This window comes from Hoplias malabaricus, chromosome 16 (assembly GCF_029633855.1).
Source record: "Hoplias malabaricus isolate fHopMal1 chromosome 16, fHopMal1.hap1, whole genome shotgun sequence".
Classification (NCBI taxonomy): domain Eukaryota; kingdom Metazoa; phylum Chordata; class Actinopteri; order Characiformes; family Erythrinidae; genus Hoplias; species Hoplias malabaricus.
In genome coordinates this window covers 22,918,195-22,935,589 of record NC_089815.1, presented here as the reverse complement: position 1 = coordinate 22,935,589, position 17,395 = coordinate 22,918,195, and the positions used below count along the sequence as shown (strand labels likewise).

General features: G+C 40.3%; 2 protein-coding genes and 1 long non-coding RNA gene across 7 annotated transcripts in view; 1 reads left to right on the top strand and 2 right to left on the bottom strand.

The window, feature by feature from the left end:
* Positions 1 to 14: 14 nt before the first annotated feature.
* Positions 15 to 8,448, top strand: LOC136672232 (uncharacterized). Of its 2 annotated transcripts, none has more exons than XR_010795779.1 (3): positions 15 to 190; positions 2,689 to 2,887; positions 8,319 to 8,448. It is a non-coding gene; the product is annotated as an uncharacterized lncRNA (long non-coding RNA). The 2 variants fall into 2 exon arrangements; XR_010795780.1 differs by lacking the exon at positions 8,319 to 8,448 and adding an exon at positions 6,003 to 6,229.
* wdr47b (WD repeat domain 47b) lies at positions 1,200 to 11,705 on the bottom strand. 3 transcript variants are annotated; one of them, XM_066648215.1, is made up of 15 exons: positions 11,595 to 11,640; positions 11,132 to 11,210; positions 10,368 to 10,537; positions 9,977 to 10,060; positions 9,770 to 9,854; positions 8,185 to 8,960; positions 6,553 to 6,661; positions 5,881 to 6,050; positions 5,065 to 5,301; positions 4,736 to 4,903; positions 4,216 to 4,385; positions 3,440 to 3,610; positions 3,198 to 3,329; positions 2,654 to 2,875; positions 1,200 to 2,178 (listed from the first exon to the last, which is right to left on the bottom strand). In XM_066648215.1, exons 3-15 carry the CDS (start codon positions 10,523 to 10,525, stop codon positions 2,036 to 2,038), a joined length of 2,625 nt encoding a protein of 874 aa, XP_066504312.1. In that variant the 5' UTR covers positions 10,526 to 10,537; positions 11,132 to 11,210; positions 11,595 to 11,640; the 3' UTR covers positions 1,200 to 2,035. The 3 variants fall into 3 exon arrangements, with proteins under 3 accessions (XP_066504312.1, XP_066504311.1, XP_066504313.1); XM_066648214.1 differs by lacking the exon at positions 11,132 to 11,210 and having other exon boundaries at positions 11,595 to 11,705; XM_066648216.1 differs by lacking the exon at positions 11,132 to 11,210 and having other exon boundaries at positions 2,654 to 2,872; positions 11,595 to 11,705.
* Positions 11,706 to 12,850: 1,145 nt separating this feature from the next.
* Positions 12,851 to 17,395, bottom strand: part of camsap2a (calmodulin regulated spectrin-associated protein family, member 2a) — a 43,688-nt gene continuing 39,143 nt past the window's right edge. For both annotated transcript variants that reach the window (XM_066647641.1, XM_066647642.1), the window contains exons 16-18: positions 16,509 to 16,627; positions 15,988 to 16,106; positions 12,851 to 15,025 (exon numbers count right to left, since the gene is read on the bottom strand). In XM_066647641.1, coding sequence (XP_066503738.1) covers positions 14,720 to 15,025; positions 15,988 to 16,106; positions 16,509 to 16,627 — 544 coding nt within the window. In that variant the 3' untranslated portion in view covers positions 12,851 to 14,719. The remainder of the gene's footprint in view (positions 15,026 to 15,987; positions 16,107 to 16,508; positions 16,628 to 17,395) is intronic.

The following is a 17,395-nucleotide window of genomic DNA, read 5'->3' as shown; positions in this document are numbered from 1 at the left end:
GGATAAGAGCACATTGTGAGGTTTTACGTTTTTAAACATAATAGGAGGGACCTAGAGCATAGGTTTGGTGGCACAGCAGGTAGTGTCGCAGTCACACAGCTCCAGGGACCTGGACGCGACCCTGAACTGGATAAGCGGTTACAGATAATGAATGAACATAATAGGAACAAGTTCCTATAGCTCTTGAACGGTACAGTGTGGTTCAATGACATACAAATAGATAGTAGCGCTAATAAACTGTACGATACTACTGCTTTACACACAGTAAATTCGTGTGTAAACAGTGGATTCTGAATTCAAACGCTTGGAAATCGCACATTGCAATGTCTTGTGGTTCTTTTCAGATTTGTGAGTCATTAATGGATTTAACACGTTTTGTAGATGTTATATTTTGCTCTAAACTTCTGTACATTGCAGCAGGCTTACTTTTGAAAGTGATGCCCTTCATACTGAAGCTCCAAATCATGTTAAAAAAAAAACACTGCACAAAATATATAAACACGTGACCTTAGCGCCAAAGGTTCGTTTCAGCACGTGACTTCTTTGGTTGAACAAGAACAGCGAGCCCTGGCGGTCGGTTCAGAGATGGTTGGCAGAACTGGCGATGGTTTGAAATAGCTACAGCAGAAAGTGATCCATTGATACTTTGTAGTTATAAATCCAACAAAAAATTAAATAAGCACAACCCAACAAATTTTATATATAATTCATATAAGCTTACATTTGTTTTGCATGAAGTAACAGGTGAATGACTAGTTCTAAATTTAATGTAAATGAATAACATTGTGTGAGCCATCAGGTGTATTTAATACCACATATTCTTGTAGATTTTCATTTCAAAGCAGTAAAAATGTTGAGAATTGCACACTATGCTGAAATGCTTCCAGTAAGGAACACTTTTTAAATGTTTTGCTATGCATCTTTATTGATGCATTTTGCCTGCTTGGCTACTTGAGGTAGAGCTTCATGTATTGTCACGTCCACAGGTCCAGGGTTCAATCTTCCTTGTGGGTATCTGCTTGTGAGTGGTTTGGTGTGGGTTTCTGTGGGTGATAGTTTTTAGGTTAAATAATCCAAAAAAGTGTGGTGGATTAGATGTGTAAAACCACATGTCCATACGTGTGATGCCCTGTGATAGACTGGCAACATACACAAGATGCATTCCTTCAAAGAGAAAGGGTTTTTTAATATTTGTATCTTTATTATCAGTTATAAATAGTTCAATTGGGGGGGGGGGGGGGACATTTGCATCTTAAATTCACTCAGTAGATAGGTGCTTCACAGTCTGTGCAATTTTTTTAAGTGCTAAAGGAGGGAACAAAAAAAAAATCCATAAAACCTTATCTACATTTTGATGAGAATAACATATTTACCCTTAATATTTACAGTTTTTATTGGTTTCATGTTTTCTTCATGTCAGTTGAACACACAGGCCAAAGTTTGGTTGTAAATGCTGATCAGCTGTATAGTCTGAGGTGAAATTAATTTTAGCAACATGCCTGCAATTCTATAAAGCGTATATACCAAGTGTGACAAGCAGGTAGTGAGGTTAGCATTTTGTATGTTTACATACAAGGCCACATTACAACACATTCAAATTTATAAGCCTAATAACTATACAAGACCAAACCCAAGGCACAAAATAGTTCACATAGATTTATCTTGCTTGTTTGGCATCATAACAACAAGAAAATACCATTTTATGCATTAGGCATGTCTCAGTAGTTTGTTTTAACAAAAGCCATTTGTGCCATAGAAAACAGACAGCTCGCTCCTAAACAACAGCCACATGCAAGACTCAATGCTCTTATTGAAAAGTGATCAGTTAATTTTCAGTTACTAGGAAATGCCCTTTCAATTTGACCATTACTAACGACAAGAAGTGATGTTACAAAGGTAAGCAAAGACACATATCACCTAAAATATCATCTCTGCTGCTCAGTGGTCCTTCTGAATGAATGTGGTCAATTTGGGGGATTGGACTGATTTGTGCTTTTTCTGTACAGCTTTTCTTTCTTATTTAGAGAGGGGAGATTTAAGGTTTGTGGGCCCACAGTGTGACAGTCTTATCTGCAGAGGAGGACAGGAAGGAGAGGTCTCTCGTGTGCCACCGGCATTGGATCACTTTATCCTTATGCTCACCAGCCACTGTTACAGGGAGTGGCTTCGTTAGGTCCCCTGTGGACACAAAGTGTGAAGTTGTAACTGTGAAACGAACAGTAGATGGTTGTTCTAACAATTAAATGTGTTGTTATATCTAAATACAATTTGTCATATAAAATATGATAAATATGGCAGCAGTGGCTGCATACGGGGGAAATTATTACAGAAATAACTGGGGTAGATCACAATATCTTTGTATGCAACATTGTGTTACTCCAAGTAAAAAAAAACTTCACACGTCAGTTGGTTATTTACTGCTACATTATATAAGAACCTGCTTTAAACAAAAATGCAACCTATAAACAGCATCATTTGTGATTCTTTTTAATTCTTCCCTTTTGTATGTATGTTTGTAGGATTTTAACCAGTGATTAAAAATATAAAAAGTGTTCACATCCTAAAAGGCCAAGAAGCAACACAGTGCCCTCCTAGCCAGCTGAGCTATAAAAGATCAAATGTAGGGTCTTTAATATCAGGTGGTCTTTCCTACCTTGTAGATCAGTTATCTTGACTTTGTTGTCATAGGACCCAGTGAGGAGGTAATGTGCTCCAGGGGAGAAGCGAACAGAGCGGATGTCGATGGTATGTGGACGGTACGCTTGCACTGTCCTGCCACCTCTGATGTCATACAGCATGCAGCGGCAGTCTTCCAGACCCATGGCCAGGAGCCGTCCACTAGGGTCCACCGCCACAGAGGCCACTGCACTTCCTGCTATTAAAACAGGTCAGAACTTCACAAAGAGGAAATCTGTGACCTTCACATAAAGATGATATGTTAAATTAACATATTACATTTCTTAATAATAATATGTACAATAAATGTTATATTCAACACAATATACATTATATTCAACATATTTCACAACAGTATTAAAAAATATATATATGTGGACATATGTCATACTTTATTTGTACTTTGACACACATTTCTCTACTTCCAAGGCAATTTTTAAAATGGCAGCTGGCATTTCACATAATTTCTGAAAAAAATGTTCTTGCAATCTCTGTTTGTTTCTAATATAAAACAAACTCACCAGTTCCATGCATGGCAGTCCCAATCACTTTCACACAGCTGGGCACTCGCAGGTCCCAGAACCGGACCGTCTTGTCCTGAGAGCCAGATGCTACCATCCAACCCCCCCATGTATAGAGGGACAGAATGTGCCCTAAGAAAACATTACTATTTGCATTAATTTGGCTGCAAGTAATATTGAGAAGTTCATTCCCATAAGCAGACTGACATTCCTGCTGAAATTCATGGCATGTTGCTGTATACCTGTATGTCCGCTGAGTGCATGCAGACCTTGTCCTCTCTGGCAGTCTGTGGTGTAGATGTTACAGTCCCCTGCTCCAGCACTTATGAGGATGGCCCCGCCGCTTTCTGGACCCTCCATAAAGGCCAGGTCACGGATGGTGCCATCATGCATGCTGAACTCCAGATCTGGCCCTACACACACGTATTGCCTTGAAGTTTCAGACAAGAACTCATTTTTCCTTTTGGGCAGTGCAGCACTATATGGTTTTTATTTGCCCTGGCAAATTATCTATACTAAACATGAAGACTCACGCAGAATTGGATTACTTTTTGTGCTGAGGTACCAAACAGGCTGAGCTAGGACATGGGGGTGGAGTTAAAAATAGTGTAGACCATTGATTTGACAAATGCAGTAGTCAGTAAATCATCACAAGACATTACTCAAATGAAGAACTAGACACACAAAAAAGCCACTAGCTAGTGAGATTCTACTGTTAGTGTTTTTACTGTTGTGCATTAGAAATCAATCATTTATTCATTCATTATCAGTAACCCATATCCAGTTCAGGGTCGCGGTGGTTCCAGAGCCTACCTGGAATTAGGTGCAAGGCAGGAATACACCCTGGAGGGGGCACCAGTCCTTCACAGGGCAACACACACACACACACACACACACACACATGTTCACTTTTGAGTCACCAATCCACCTACTAACGTGTGTTTGGACCGTGAGAGGAAACCGGAGAAGTTCAAACAAGTCATGTGCTCACTATTTTAAAAAAAAAGGCTATTGTTACCTATAGCATTGCATGTTTCAGCATTGAAAGGCAGAACTTTGACATATTTGTCATTGGAGCCTGTAGCTAGGAGCTGCCCACAGGGACTCCAGGCCACACAGTAGATGGAGCCTTTATGGTGCTTGTTGCGCTTGAAGCAGACATCAGGCTGTTTCACTGGGCTGTCAGCACTGTGATAGAAAATTTAAAGAAACATGTTTTTTTCATTACAGGACCCTGTAATGACATAGTGTATGCAATAATAAGAGAATCTTATTAAGTATAACTCACTCCTCACTGAGTGTGAACCCAAACACACTTATACAATAAAGCCAAAGGATTTTAAGGGGTCATGTGAACAGCATTAGAAGATTTGTTATATCCTCTTCAATCACAGCCAGTGTCAGATTTCAGGAAAACAGATAACAGGTACCTGGGTTTGTTCCTAATAATCAGGTCATGTGAGACATATATACAGCATGGTTCCCTGACCTTTTTCATGCTTACATGATGTGAAGACTAGGATTGGAAGAGGTCGTACCTGGGATGAGAGTTCTGCGGGTAGGTGCATACACGCAGGATTTTGGAGTTGGAGCCCACAGCGTAGAGAGTTCCAGAAGGATGAAATGCGACGGCTCGCACAGCTTGTGTGTCCTCCAGTGTGTGCACTGCTATAAATGAAGACGTGGGCTTCTCATCTTGAAAAGCACTGGAAGGTCATACCAACAGCTCACAGAACTGCTGCTGTGTATTGTGAAACTACACTGAAGGGCTAATGTAATTATTACATTGCAAAAGGAAAACATTGCTGCATTTCAGATGCAATAGGAAAGTTATACATGACAAGGATAAGAACATATATAACCTTACCTCCGGCTGACCAGCACTGGGGACTCATCCAGAGAAGGCATGTTTCGTCCGCTTCCTCTCTGAGGCGTGCTGCTGGTGATAGCGGCCCTGTCTCTGCCAGCACTGCTGAGGAGTGTTTCAGGAGTGTGTGTGCGTCCAGTTTTGGCTGGCATGCTGTTACACTGCTGGGCTAAGGCTTGCATGTCCTCCCCTAGATCCTCCATCCCTACATTCAGCTCCTCCAGCTTCTGAATTGACCTATAAAAACATAAAACATAACATGCTTGTGGATTCCGACTGTGGTTTGTTTTTCTGCTGGTAAGATTAGAGTGTGTATTTCCTTTGGATTAGACTTTGTTAGTTACTAGGCTGTATGACTGTCCTGTCTCACCTAGAGTTAGGTATCAGCACTGGTGGCCCTTGTTCTGACAAGTGTCTGAGCTCAGAGGGAATTTGGACCCTATCCTATTGGTACTAGCTAGGATACACATTCTGTCTGAATATTAAGCACTTGTAAGTCGCTGTATAAGAGCATCTGCTAAATGCATAAATATATGTGCAAATATGTGTAAGTATAACCATATTCACAACTCATTTTTTTTAATGTGCTTAAACTGCTATTTGCCTCTAAACAATTTTGCGTCTTTATTAAAACACATTTTTAAAGGGTGCACCCAATTCTGTAAGTGTCTGTTATTCATTTCTATTATGGCACAAGCTTTTTATATACACACACTATTGTGTCTTAATTCTCAACATAACAAAGTGTGGGAGAAGCTTTTTCCAACAACTTCCCTGAGTCACCATGCCTTTCTTTTTGATGTGCTTGTATCTGACCTGCTAAGAAAGGTCTGAGTGAGGTTGTGCTGGCCGGGAGCAGTCGACTGATTGGCTTGTTGAACTCCACCCTCCAGCAGCATCTGCTGATAGAGCTGTGTCTGCTGTTGTTTCTGCTCCAGGTGCTGCTGCACACGGAGACGCTGACGCTGGAATTCCTGCAACTGCTCCTACACACAAATCATAATGCAAATATATGTTGTTACGTATCCCTTCAAATTTGTGTGACCTCTGTCAAAACCAGCTTGAAGATGCCTCTAAAATATAAAACTAATTAGTTATTATAACCTTCTTTCCTGAAACTAGGAAAAAATCTTAAAGTAGTGATGGGTGAAATAATACAAGTCAATAAAAAAAATAAATACATGCATTTATCCCATTTATTTAGTACAAGTACTAATTCCAAGTCTTTTTTTTGTACATTTAGTTTATTAATAACCATTTTTTATTATTTATCTGTTCTCATTGACAAAATTCTTGAACTATTCCTAAACTAGATCTTGGCCACAAATTTGTAATATTTACATATTTGCCCTGCGAGATATTACTGTAAATAAAGCAAATGCATGCAATTTAATTAACAGCTGTTTATATGCTGTAAATTATGAAATGCCACTAGATGTCATGACATTATATTTTTGCTAAACCACTCATGCCTTATATATAGATTACCTCATTCTTCTCAACTGAACCAGGAAGCACACCATCTCTCCCAGGAGCTAAACTTGTACGTGAAATAGGTCCTCCTGAGCTGTTCATATTCACTTCTTGTGAATTTGACCTGGGGGTTCAACAAAAATGAGGGAACAGGACACAGTTTACCTCACTAACATTTTCATATGTTTTCTTTACTCTCCTTTGAGACACACAAAGCAATGTGTAGCAGACTTAGTAGAGGAGACTGTAGAGCAAAGCTGAGGTGAAGGATAGGAACTGCAGAACCTGTAGCTCTTCATTTTAAATGAAAGCATTCCTTGATGACTTGCCCTGGATTGGAACCAGAACAAACTAGAAGAGCCAGCAGAGCCAGGCTTTATTTAAGTAGATTTAAATGTAATAGAATTAGTTAGGTTTAACTTAATAAAATGTGAATAAATAATTGTTCAGTTTCACTTTTTTAGCTTGTTGACTCTGACCATAGAATTAACCAAGTGAGTTACACACTGTGTACACAGAGCATGAACTTTAGGACTGAGACTAAACATTACATTGTTTGACCAATAAAATCATTCATTCATTGTCTGAAACCGCTTATCCAGTTCAGGGTCGCGGTGAGTCCGGAGCCTACATGCAATCACTGAGCGCAAGGCAGGAACACACCCTGGACTCACTGTCACACTCACTCACAGCTATGGACACTGAGTTGCCAATCCACCTACCAACGTGTGTTTTTGGACTGTGGGAGGAAACCGGAGCACCCGGAGGAAACCCACACGGACACGGGGAGAACACACCAACTCCTCACAGACAGTCACCCGGAGTGGGGCTTGAACCCACAACCTCCAGGTCCCTGGAGCTGTGTGACTGCGACACTACCTGCTGCACCACCATGCCGCCCCAATAAAATCAACAGTTATTAAATAATTAAAGATAAAATGAAATTCCTTTGATAAAATACATTGTTCCATTTAGTGCTATACATGAAAACTACTTTAGGAATGTGACAATTTCAGACAAAAATCAGGCCAAGCAGCATTGACATGAAAAATCTCATTTGACAACTGATTGATCTGTTTAGTTCCTACAACATCATATAAGTTCATTCATTCATTCTCTGTAACCTCTTATCCAGTTCAGGGTGACGGTGGGTCCAGAGCCTACCTGGAATCATCAGGCGCAGGTTGGGAATACACCCTGGAGGGGACGCCAGTCCTTCACAGGGCAACACACACACACGCACTTACACACTCACACCTACGGACACTTTTGAGTCGCCAATCCACCTACCAACGTGTGTTTTTGGACTGTGGGAGGAAACCGGAGCACCCGGAGGAAACCCACGTCGACACGGGGAGAACACACCAACTCCTCACAGACAGTCACCTGGAGCGGGAATCGAACCCACAACCTCCAGGCCCCTGGAGCTATGTGACACTACCTGCTGCACCACCGTGCCGCCCCATTATATAAGTTCCTACTATTAATTTTCTGAATAGGTAGCTCCTTAAACTTTATAGATGACAATTTTTTCCATTTTGCTTGGATTCAATTTGTCACAGCTTAAGCTTGTGCAAGACAGGAATATGGCTCACAGAAGCAATAAATAAAGCACTGATTTACTTAGCCAGCACCATGAGAATGTACCTGTCTGGTGATTCTACGAAGATGTTATTGTCCAAGACACTTCGACTGCCATTTGAGCCAAAGTTAGCAAATGAATGTGACATTGCTGCAGCCTTTCCACTACCCTCTGTGCTCTTCTTCTCTTTTCCTACCAGACCATGGGACAGTCCGTCCAGCGCGGGGTTGAGGGAGCGTGACATATAGGTGTCAGCTGACTGTGGCCGTCTGAGGGGCGAGGTTGGACACGGAGACAGTTTGGTGAGGAGGGGTGTAAGTAAATCAGCGTAGCCTGTTCTTGCTGGCTTTACCAGCCGGTCCACATGGATGTTAAGGGTTTTCTGCTCAAAGGCACATGCAAAGACAGAAGAGGAAAGGTTCTGCAGCCAGGAGAGCAGACTTAGGTCCAGCTCATCGCAGCCGTTGCCGCATAGCACATCCACAGCCAGCAGCACCTCGCCCTCACCAATCTCCTCGCCCGTGGCTTTGCTCTGGCAGAACTCCACGCAGCACTCATACAGAATGCCTTTGATTAGGAGCTGGAAGAGACGGTCACCGCTAGCCCTGAAGCCGGCCTCACTCAGCTTGCGGTCAGCTGGAATAAACTCTGCTACCATGGCACAGGCCTCTTCAAAGCACTGCACTCGCGCGGTGCTTGGGTTCCACTCCTTGAACTCGGCGTGATGGGTGAGCCGAGGAAGCGTGAGCAGTAGGCACAACTTGCTGTAGTCTTCTTTAGAGGGACTGTACTGCTCCAGAGCATGGAGGGACTTCACTGCCTCCTGCATGGTCACCTCCAGCTGAGGAAGAGAGAGAAATGAGGGGTGTTCAGATGTTCTCAAATAAAATAAAAACATGACATTTATTATATATTTCTATGTAATCATCTTTAACTTAATAAATTTTTAGATTTAGCCATTAGCTTTATTCCCTCAAAAACAATACATTTCTTATTTATTTGTAAAATGATAATTTATTGCCATCATTAGAAAAATAATTTGAGCAAGAGGTGTAAAGCTACACTGCCTACCTCTGTAAAATGGCTTAAAAAACATAACTTGCATAAAAGCGAGTGCCATAAAAGTAAAAGTAAAATGTTATCTATAACAAGTAAAAATTAGATTTACTTGTTAGAATTAGAAAAATAGATTTACTAAACATCAAAAGCTAAATGACTCTTAGTAGTGCCCCCTTGGGTTGAATGCCAGCCCACTACACATTAGTGAAGTGGTGAGTGTATTATAAGAAATTTCCATAAGGTAATTTGCATTTTATAAAACGTCTAAAAGTACAGATGAAATTCAGACTAGTATGATTGGATAATTAACAATGCGTCATGAATGTACTCAGACTACATTATGAGGTATAGTCAACTACCTGTACACTAGTTCTACACTAATGCTACAGAATTAAGGATGCAAAGATGTCTTGGCTCGTCAACGTTCTGGGATAATGGGGCAACTCAGTATACTCTGTATATTTGCATAGAATTTATAGTCAGGGCTGTACATTCATGTCAGATCACCGTCTTAAGGCTTTCACTTCTGACTCCTCAACCACATAAGCTGCTGCAGTGAAATTATTCACACTGACACACGCGCAAACTCACATTCTGAGGATCCTCTGTTGCAGACATAGCATTATTCACACAGAGAGCTTCCAGAAACTTCTGTTTAAGAATGATGTAACGAAACCTGTGGGGGAAAATAAAGAATAACCTATAAGACTAAAAAGCAGTGAACCAGAGAATGGTGTAGTAGTGCTTGGACTGGAGCTGCTTGTGCACCAGTGCATAGCCTACATTAATGTCCTTCACCTCTTTCTGTCAAATTTATCCATACACTCCAATGGCTGAATGAACTGAAGAACTTCATCCCATTGTCCATCCAATATCAGTTGCCTTGGAATGAGAGAAAAGGGAATAATTAACAATACAAAGATAATAAAATAAAAAAGCAAATGCATAACATGCATTTATAACATAAGCACTGCAAACTGAATCATATCACAATCCGCTCTGCACTTCAGAATTTTATAAGCAGGTTAGATAGTACAGAAATCTGGGAAGCATTTTCTTTGCTTTACTAAACCTTCAGTACAAATACAAGAGAGTCCGTTAGAAGCATTAGCTACTGCCAACAGAAAAAAAATGTCAGGCAAGGTTTTGGTAAACGTGCTGACAGCAGTACTAGCAGAATTACACCCACCTGAGGAAGAGCATATCATCTGAGTAGAGGCCATTAATGATACCACTCTCCTTCTCCAGGGCTAACATACTGATGTGAAGCTTTCGGGAGTTGAGGAAATCAAGGATGAGTTTGAGGATTTCTCCCTCCTTGATGTTAATTGTCTCTTCTGCAGTCATGATAATGGGTTCCTAAACAGGTGCATAGGTACAGCATATATGTAAATATGCCAAATACTGATACTAGACTGGCACAAATACAAAAACCTAAGTAATCACTCATGTAATTTTAGATCCACTTACATTTACATTGACTATTACTCTACATATCTGGTTACAGAAAATATCTGTGCCATCTTTATTAATAATTTAACTGTATAGCCTAATAAATATATGAAACTAACCATGAACCACAAAGCCAATCTATCCGTTTTTGTATTTTGTACAGCTTAGTTTTTTTTACTATTTTGAATAAAATAAAATCACAGAGTGCACCTTTTAAATATTCACTTCATAATCTCATGCAAGTATCTCAATGCCTCCTAAAATGCAGTGGTTCATCACCTACAGTAACAAACACACACAATTTCCAAGGTGATAATAATACTACTAATAATAGTCTATATATAAAAAAGGGCAGTGTCTGTTTACAACTGAACGTTTCAGTGTAACACTGTTCTTCTTGCAAATGGCCTGAGGTTTTTTGGGGTTTCGTGCTAGAAAGCAGCTGTAGACACTTCATAGTTTCTGACTCTAGCCGGTTTGTTTTCTGACCAGTCTACTCACCAGAGGCCTCTAAAAGAAGTAGTGTTTCCAGTTAATTCACCATCAGCTCTCAACCTGCAAAAGAGCTCAGAAAGCCGGCCTACAAAAATGAACTGATTTAAAAGGAAACTTGTTTCACGTGCGCTATCAGCTTGTTGTGAACGAGCCCACACGCCGCACACATGCTGCTGCAGCAGACTCAGGTCACTTCATGCCTGCAGAGCGCTGTATTTACAATGGCATAGTCCTATTTTAGATGTTCTGAATATTCCAGCCGGAGATTGGAGCCTCAGCACAAACCGAGACACAAAGACAAACCTGCTCAATTGACGTTAGTCAAGTTTACAGTGTCCAATTCTGCACCCAAGCGCTAGTCTACTTAATGCTGGGGGCATAGCCCACAGTCTGCCTCTGGGAAGCTCTAACATGTTTACTATCCATCATCGGTTATGTTTTAGTTTTGTTATCATGAAGAAAGCTTTACCTCTAAAACAAACCGCCGCGTGGTTTAATCCTCAGTCAGTGTTTATTCCGGCGAGCTCAGCGTTCTCCTGCAGCGCCACTGTGACGGGAGCGCGCTCACCCTGGCAACGCCCCACCCACTTAAGAGTGTCGCGCGCATCAGCCGCTAGTGATAAGGATATTGATTCAGGTGTACGAACCGACTCCTCTGATTCAGTTCTGATGCAGCTCTACTCAGGATGCAACTTTTAAGCATATTTACAACAGGAATTGCACAAATGAGCCTACAAAGTTGTAAGCAAGCTGCAGGAAGCCACTGGAAATGGAGTATTCAGGTACGCCATGGCAGGATTAAAGTAGTTTATAAGAATGCAGCATTCAAGTAAGCAAGATTGCAGGACTGATCTAGCCATTAAGACAGTATTCAGGTAGCCAATCAGACTGGGCCTTATCATACATTCGTTGTATGAAACTGCTTATTCAATTCAGGGTCGCAGTGGGTCCGGAGAATACCCAGAATCACTGGGCACAAGGTGGGAACAGTCCTTCACAGGGCAACACACACAGTCACACCTACGGACACCTTTGAGTCACCAATCCACCTACCAATGTGTGTTTTTGGACTGTGGGAAGAAACCGGAGCACCTGGAGGAAACCCACGCAGACACAGGGAGAACACACCAAACTCCTCACAAACACATGGAGCGGGACTCGAACCAACAACCTCCAGGTCCCTGGAGCTGTGTGACTGCGGCAAGACACATCTCTGGAAAATATTTAGAGACATACTCCAGTGGATCTTTTGGAGGTGTATTTTGAACAATAACTTCTTTTGGAGGTACTTTCCAAAGAAAAACACGAGTCTCTATTTTTGTTAAGATGTAGCTTACTACTTTATTTGAATACAGCAGCTGTCCTTCATATCGTGTGAAAATTTCATGATGAATGGGCCAATCAAAATGCTTCTGGGAATAAAATATTTCACCTTGACTTTTATTGAAATGTATGAAGGTTTTTCCACCTATAAAGTTATTATCTTGGAGATACTGTGTTGTTTTGGACAGTGACATTATATATTGTTATGAATGAGATGAGATTTTAGGGGTTTAATTGTTAACCCCTATATATAGACATACAGAAAAACACGTATACATCTTTTTTCTAAAAGTCGACAATTTGTTTAATTTAATTAAAAGTGAATTTAATTTATCCATGATATATTAGTCCCTTATATATACACAATAACATTAAGGGTGTGCTGCAAAACATTTACTCAAAAACATTTGAGGCCATGCGAGGTTTTATTCAATGTAATATAAAGCAAACATGGAAGGCTACTTTAACAAGTTAGCAATGACAGCAGTGTCTTAAAAAAAGGAAAGCAATAAAAGCAAGGAAATACAATGCGCTGATGAGCTCACACTGCACACTGTACAATATTAAACCGTGCTCATTTACAAATACATAGCCAGTTCTTGGCTTGAAACAGCCAATTTATTTCACTACAACAACTGCTTAAAAAGTTTTCTAGTCCACATACTTTATATTACAGGCCTGTGCAGTTTTCCTTTCCCAAACACAACTGATATCAACTTTAGCAATCCAATATATTAATTAATGGGAGCACAGCGTTGCACGTTTGATGAAGATTGTTGAAAGGAAAATGTGGGACATGCTTAAGGGACCCAGACAGAGGCTGGAGAAAGAATGGGCTTTAAATAAGTTAAAAGAAGGCATGTGTTTAAATGAAACACAATAAGCCTCGACCCGTAACTGGCCACATTCTGCCTTATTACCCAATGAGCACAATGCTACCACATCTTTACCTCTGAAATAACAGCCACAAATGTCAGGCAGTAAAAATATGTGGTAGGGTTTTTGCTGTCCCAAGCCAAAAAATTCATTATCAATAAAAGCATAAACCTCAGTCTACTTCATGCATCAGGAATAAAAAAATGTCATTTGGCACATTGCTTTTTGAGATTTAGGCTTGATTTTGTGACAGTGTAAGACAGTACTGTCAGTCCATTTCAATCTAACGTGGCAACTTTCATTCTAAAAATTGTAATGACTGTTGCAGAACCAACAAATCATTCACCAAGCACACACAAGAAAACTAATATAGGAATGACAGCTGATACAATGACTTCTTGATATTGATTCAGTTCATGTGTGAAGCTGACATGGAAATACTGATACATAATTCAATATAGCATTATCAAATATTAGCTAGCTTGATTTTCACAACCTACAATCACTGAATAATGCAACAGGAGTTTGGTCTTCTAAACCTTGCTGACCTATCCATAAATTATACATTGATTTAAACAGATCATGGTTTTTAATTTAAAACAATTCCTCTGGTCTGTCAAATAACTGAAAATAATAACAATAACAACATTAAAACAAAAAAATATAAAACACTTATTTGCACTGGAAGAATTCACAATCCTGCTGTGAACCAAAGCCATATAAAGCAGAATAAGTTTTTAAAACACAAATGATGGGGACAACTGTCTATGCAAGCAAGAATTTCCTACATATTACCACACCGGTTTGGTATAATGCACAGATACAGCAATGCTTCCTTAGAGCAGTTCCACCATCAGAATATGTCTAACAAAACCCTTTCAATGTGAAAATTCTCTCATGGAGCAGCCTTACAATCACTTCAGTACACTATAAACAAAATAATAAAATGTAAAGTAATAAAACAATTCCAACATAAGGCCACATGTCAACATATGTATATGCAAAAGAATTCTTTTTACAGACAAATGACATTCAGTGCTTCAGGGTACCAAATAAGAGCCATACTAGTTCAGTTCATTATTTACCACGGTTTTGGCACATACAGAATAAACACACACTCATTCACCCACCCAAACTCGCTTGAAAAAACTCCAATGAGACAGTAAGGATATAAATACTGGAGTGAGAGCCACTGACAAGCCCATAGTGTTATACATTCCAGTTGTGCATATTTTTACATTTTTTATTTAGCAAAACTGTGATTCCTGGTTGTACTTAGTGAAGACTATTTGTAGTGTTCCATAAGAAAGAAATACAGACTTCATATCTGTGTTGTCCAGGTTTGAGTGTGTAAGTACAGAGAAAAGTACCCTCCATTAGAGCCTCTGAAAAGTACTAGGACTTGTTTGGTGCTACTTTTTTGGGTGTTCCTGGCTTCTTTGTCTGCCAAAGGTGGCTGTGGATGGTAATAGCATCTACGCTGGCAGACATGGTCTTGGCTGGGATTTGGCTGAACTGCTTCCGGTCTGAGTTGTATTTGTACAAGCCATCTATCATCTTGCGTGAGATGCTCTTGGGCCCTATGCCTGCCAGCTTGTTTATGTCCTCTGTGTCGGGGCAGTATGTGTAAAGAGAACGGAATTGGCAGCCTGCGTCACGAAAAAGGATCAAGAAGTTATTCGCCTCTGATTTCTCCATCTCCTACAAGACAGAAAAAAAAGATATATTAACATCAGCTTGAAATCAAAACATCTGGACATTTTTATACAACTTATTTTATTTAAAAGACAGAAATCAGTGATGGCTGAACAACATTCTGTTCTGAACAACTTTCTGTGCTGATAATTGGCGCTGTTGATATTTGTGTTTGCTTCCAGTCTTCATAACCCGAAGCTGCTGAGCTTGAGACGGATGTTTGAATAAGGTGGAGACGTGGGTTTGTTTATTGTGCTCTTCTCGACCAATGAAAATGAGGAGAAGTCAATCTAAGCATGCACAGAATGCTTCTGATCAAACAGGGTACATTTAAGTGTGAGCATCGAACATATAAGAGCTGTACAAATCTGATCAAACACAAATTTAATTTGCACAATCAGCCATTTTACAAAATACGTGCTCTACATTTAAAATAATAAATGTCAACAGCAAAATATAATGACAACCCACGCTTCCCCATCTGACCCCCGCCCCCCCAACCACTACCACTAGTCCATTGCGTTTCACCCCCTCCATGGTCATAAGTTTATAAGAATTTGTCTCAAATATGACACCTTTGATAATTGTTAGGGTTCGATTCCCACTCCGGGTGACTGTCTGTGAGGAGTTTGGTGTGTTCTCTCTGTGTCTGCGAGGGTTTCCTCCGGGAGCTCCGGTTTTCTCCCACAGTCCAAAAACACACGCTAGTAGGTGGATTGGTGACTCAAAAGTGTCTGTGTGTGTGAGTGAATGTGTGTGTCTGTGTTGCCCTCTGAAAGACTGGCGCCCCCTACAGGGTGTATTCCTGCCTTGGGCCCAATGATTCCAGGTAGGCTCTGGACCCACCGCGACCCTGAACTGGATAAGCGCTTACAGATAATGAATGAATGAATGAATGAAAATTGTTAATATATAGGAAATATTTATTCCAGCACCTGAAATTACCAGTCTGTAATTAATCCTCTCACCTCCAAGATTTTGTTCTTCTGTCCCTCGTTCACCTTGCCAGCCAAACAACAATGAGCCAGCGCATTCTGAATAATATGCTTGTTCGACTTGGCACTAGGCTCTTTGTACAATCTAGGACCTGAAGAAAAGATAACATCTTCAATTGAAGGTTTTATTGGTTCAACAGGGTTTACATGCTACATAATGTTTACACTGAAGGGGCTGTGAAATGTCGTTACTTAGTGTTTGATTTAGTGTATAAACACTACTAAATACTGAAAATGTACTGTTGTCTGTATATACAATGTATAAAATACTAAATGGTTCTGTTTTGAACCCATTGTGTTTGTGACATCACACTTTTTGGTATATTCCCCTTTCTTTTTAGCATAAAGGGTGTTAGTTAACACTTAAGGAACACTGACCAACAGCAAGTTAGACTACAAATTTAACCAAACTATTTGACATATCACCTACAACTAACATACATACAAATATCATTCAAGGAAAAATAATTAAGGGACAAATGTTGTGTCCTAACCTGTGTACTCAGTGTTAGAAGTCACAGAGGAGGTGGTGGACCCATTTTCCCAGTCTTTCTCTCCATTGTGGCTCCCAGAACGAGAAGGAGACAGGAAGCCGTCAGCTGAGTCAGGCCTGCTGCGACACACATCACACACAACTTAATACAGATGTCAATCTAGTAATCACACTCAGCATTATTACGCCTCTAACTGAGGCAGCATTTTACTCCAGTACCCTCCCACTGGCCTCATGCAGCTTCAGGCAGATTAGAACTTTTATTGTGCATACACTCTTCCAAATAACCCTGCAAAAATATTTAAGTGTAAAATAAAATAAAGTGATCTAATCTTTGTGTCTATAAAGTGATCTAATCTTCATGCAATGCAAAGGATTCTGCCATGTTTAAAATCTCCTGTAGTCAAATGGAGAAGAAAAGGAGGATTTTTTTGGACATTGATGATATATATGCATATGACAGAAGACTTTCTGTTATTTATGGGGCTTTTGGTGAAGAATAATCAGTTTACTATATGATGGACAAGCATGACTGTGAGAGGTTAGTGCCATGACAGTGGTTTCTTCTCACTGCTGTGTCATTATGTCGGTCACATAATGAAAAGCTGCTCAAAAGCAGTTGTGGTATGGGACACATCTCAATGGGCATCATTTTACCAGGAACACACAGGCCTTGTCTGTGTCCATCACTGAGCAAAGGAGGAAAGGGGAAGGGGCAGTGATATATCCAACTCAGAGAATTGACTTATCCAACTGACCTTCTCCTTCTTAACCGAGGAGAGCTCAAGAAGAAGTATAGGCTGCCCGACACTAAGCTATTGCTTCTGGGAAGCCCAAAAAAACAGATTCAAGAGAAGACAAAAATTCACAGAATAAATAATGCCAGGT

Bases quoted from the DNA above. Each gene is read 5' to 3' on its own strand.
- wdr47b (XM_066648214.1), bottom strand. From the start codon at position 10,525: ATGACTGCAGAAGAGACAATTAACATCAAGGAGGGAGAAATCCTCAAA. The intron at 10,061-10,367 runs GTGGGTGTAATT...TCTCATTCCAAG, and splicing joins GATGATATGCTCTTCCTCAG to GCAACTGATATTGGATGGAC. The intron at 2,876-3,197 runs GTGAGTTTGTTT...CTGTTTTAATAG, and splicing joins GACTGCCATGCATGGAACTG to CAGGAAGTGCAGTGGCCTCT.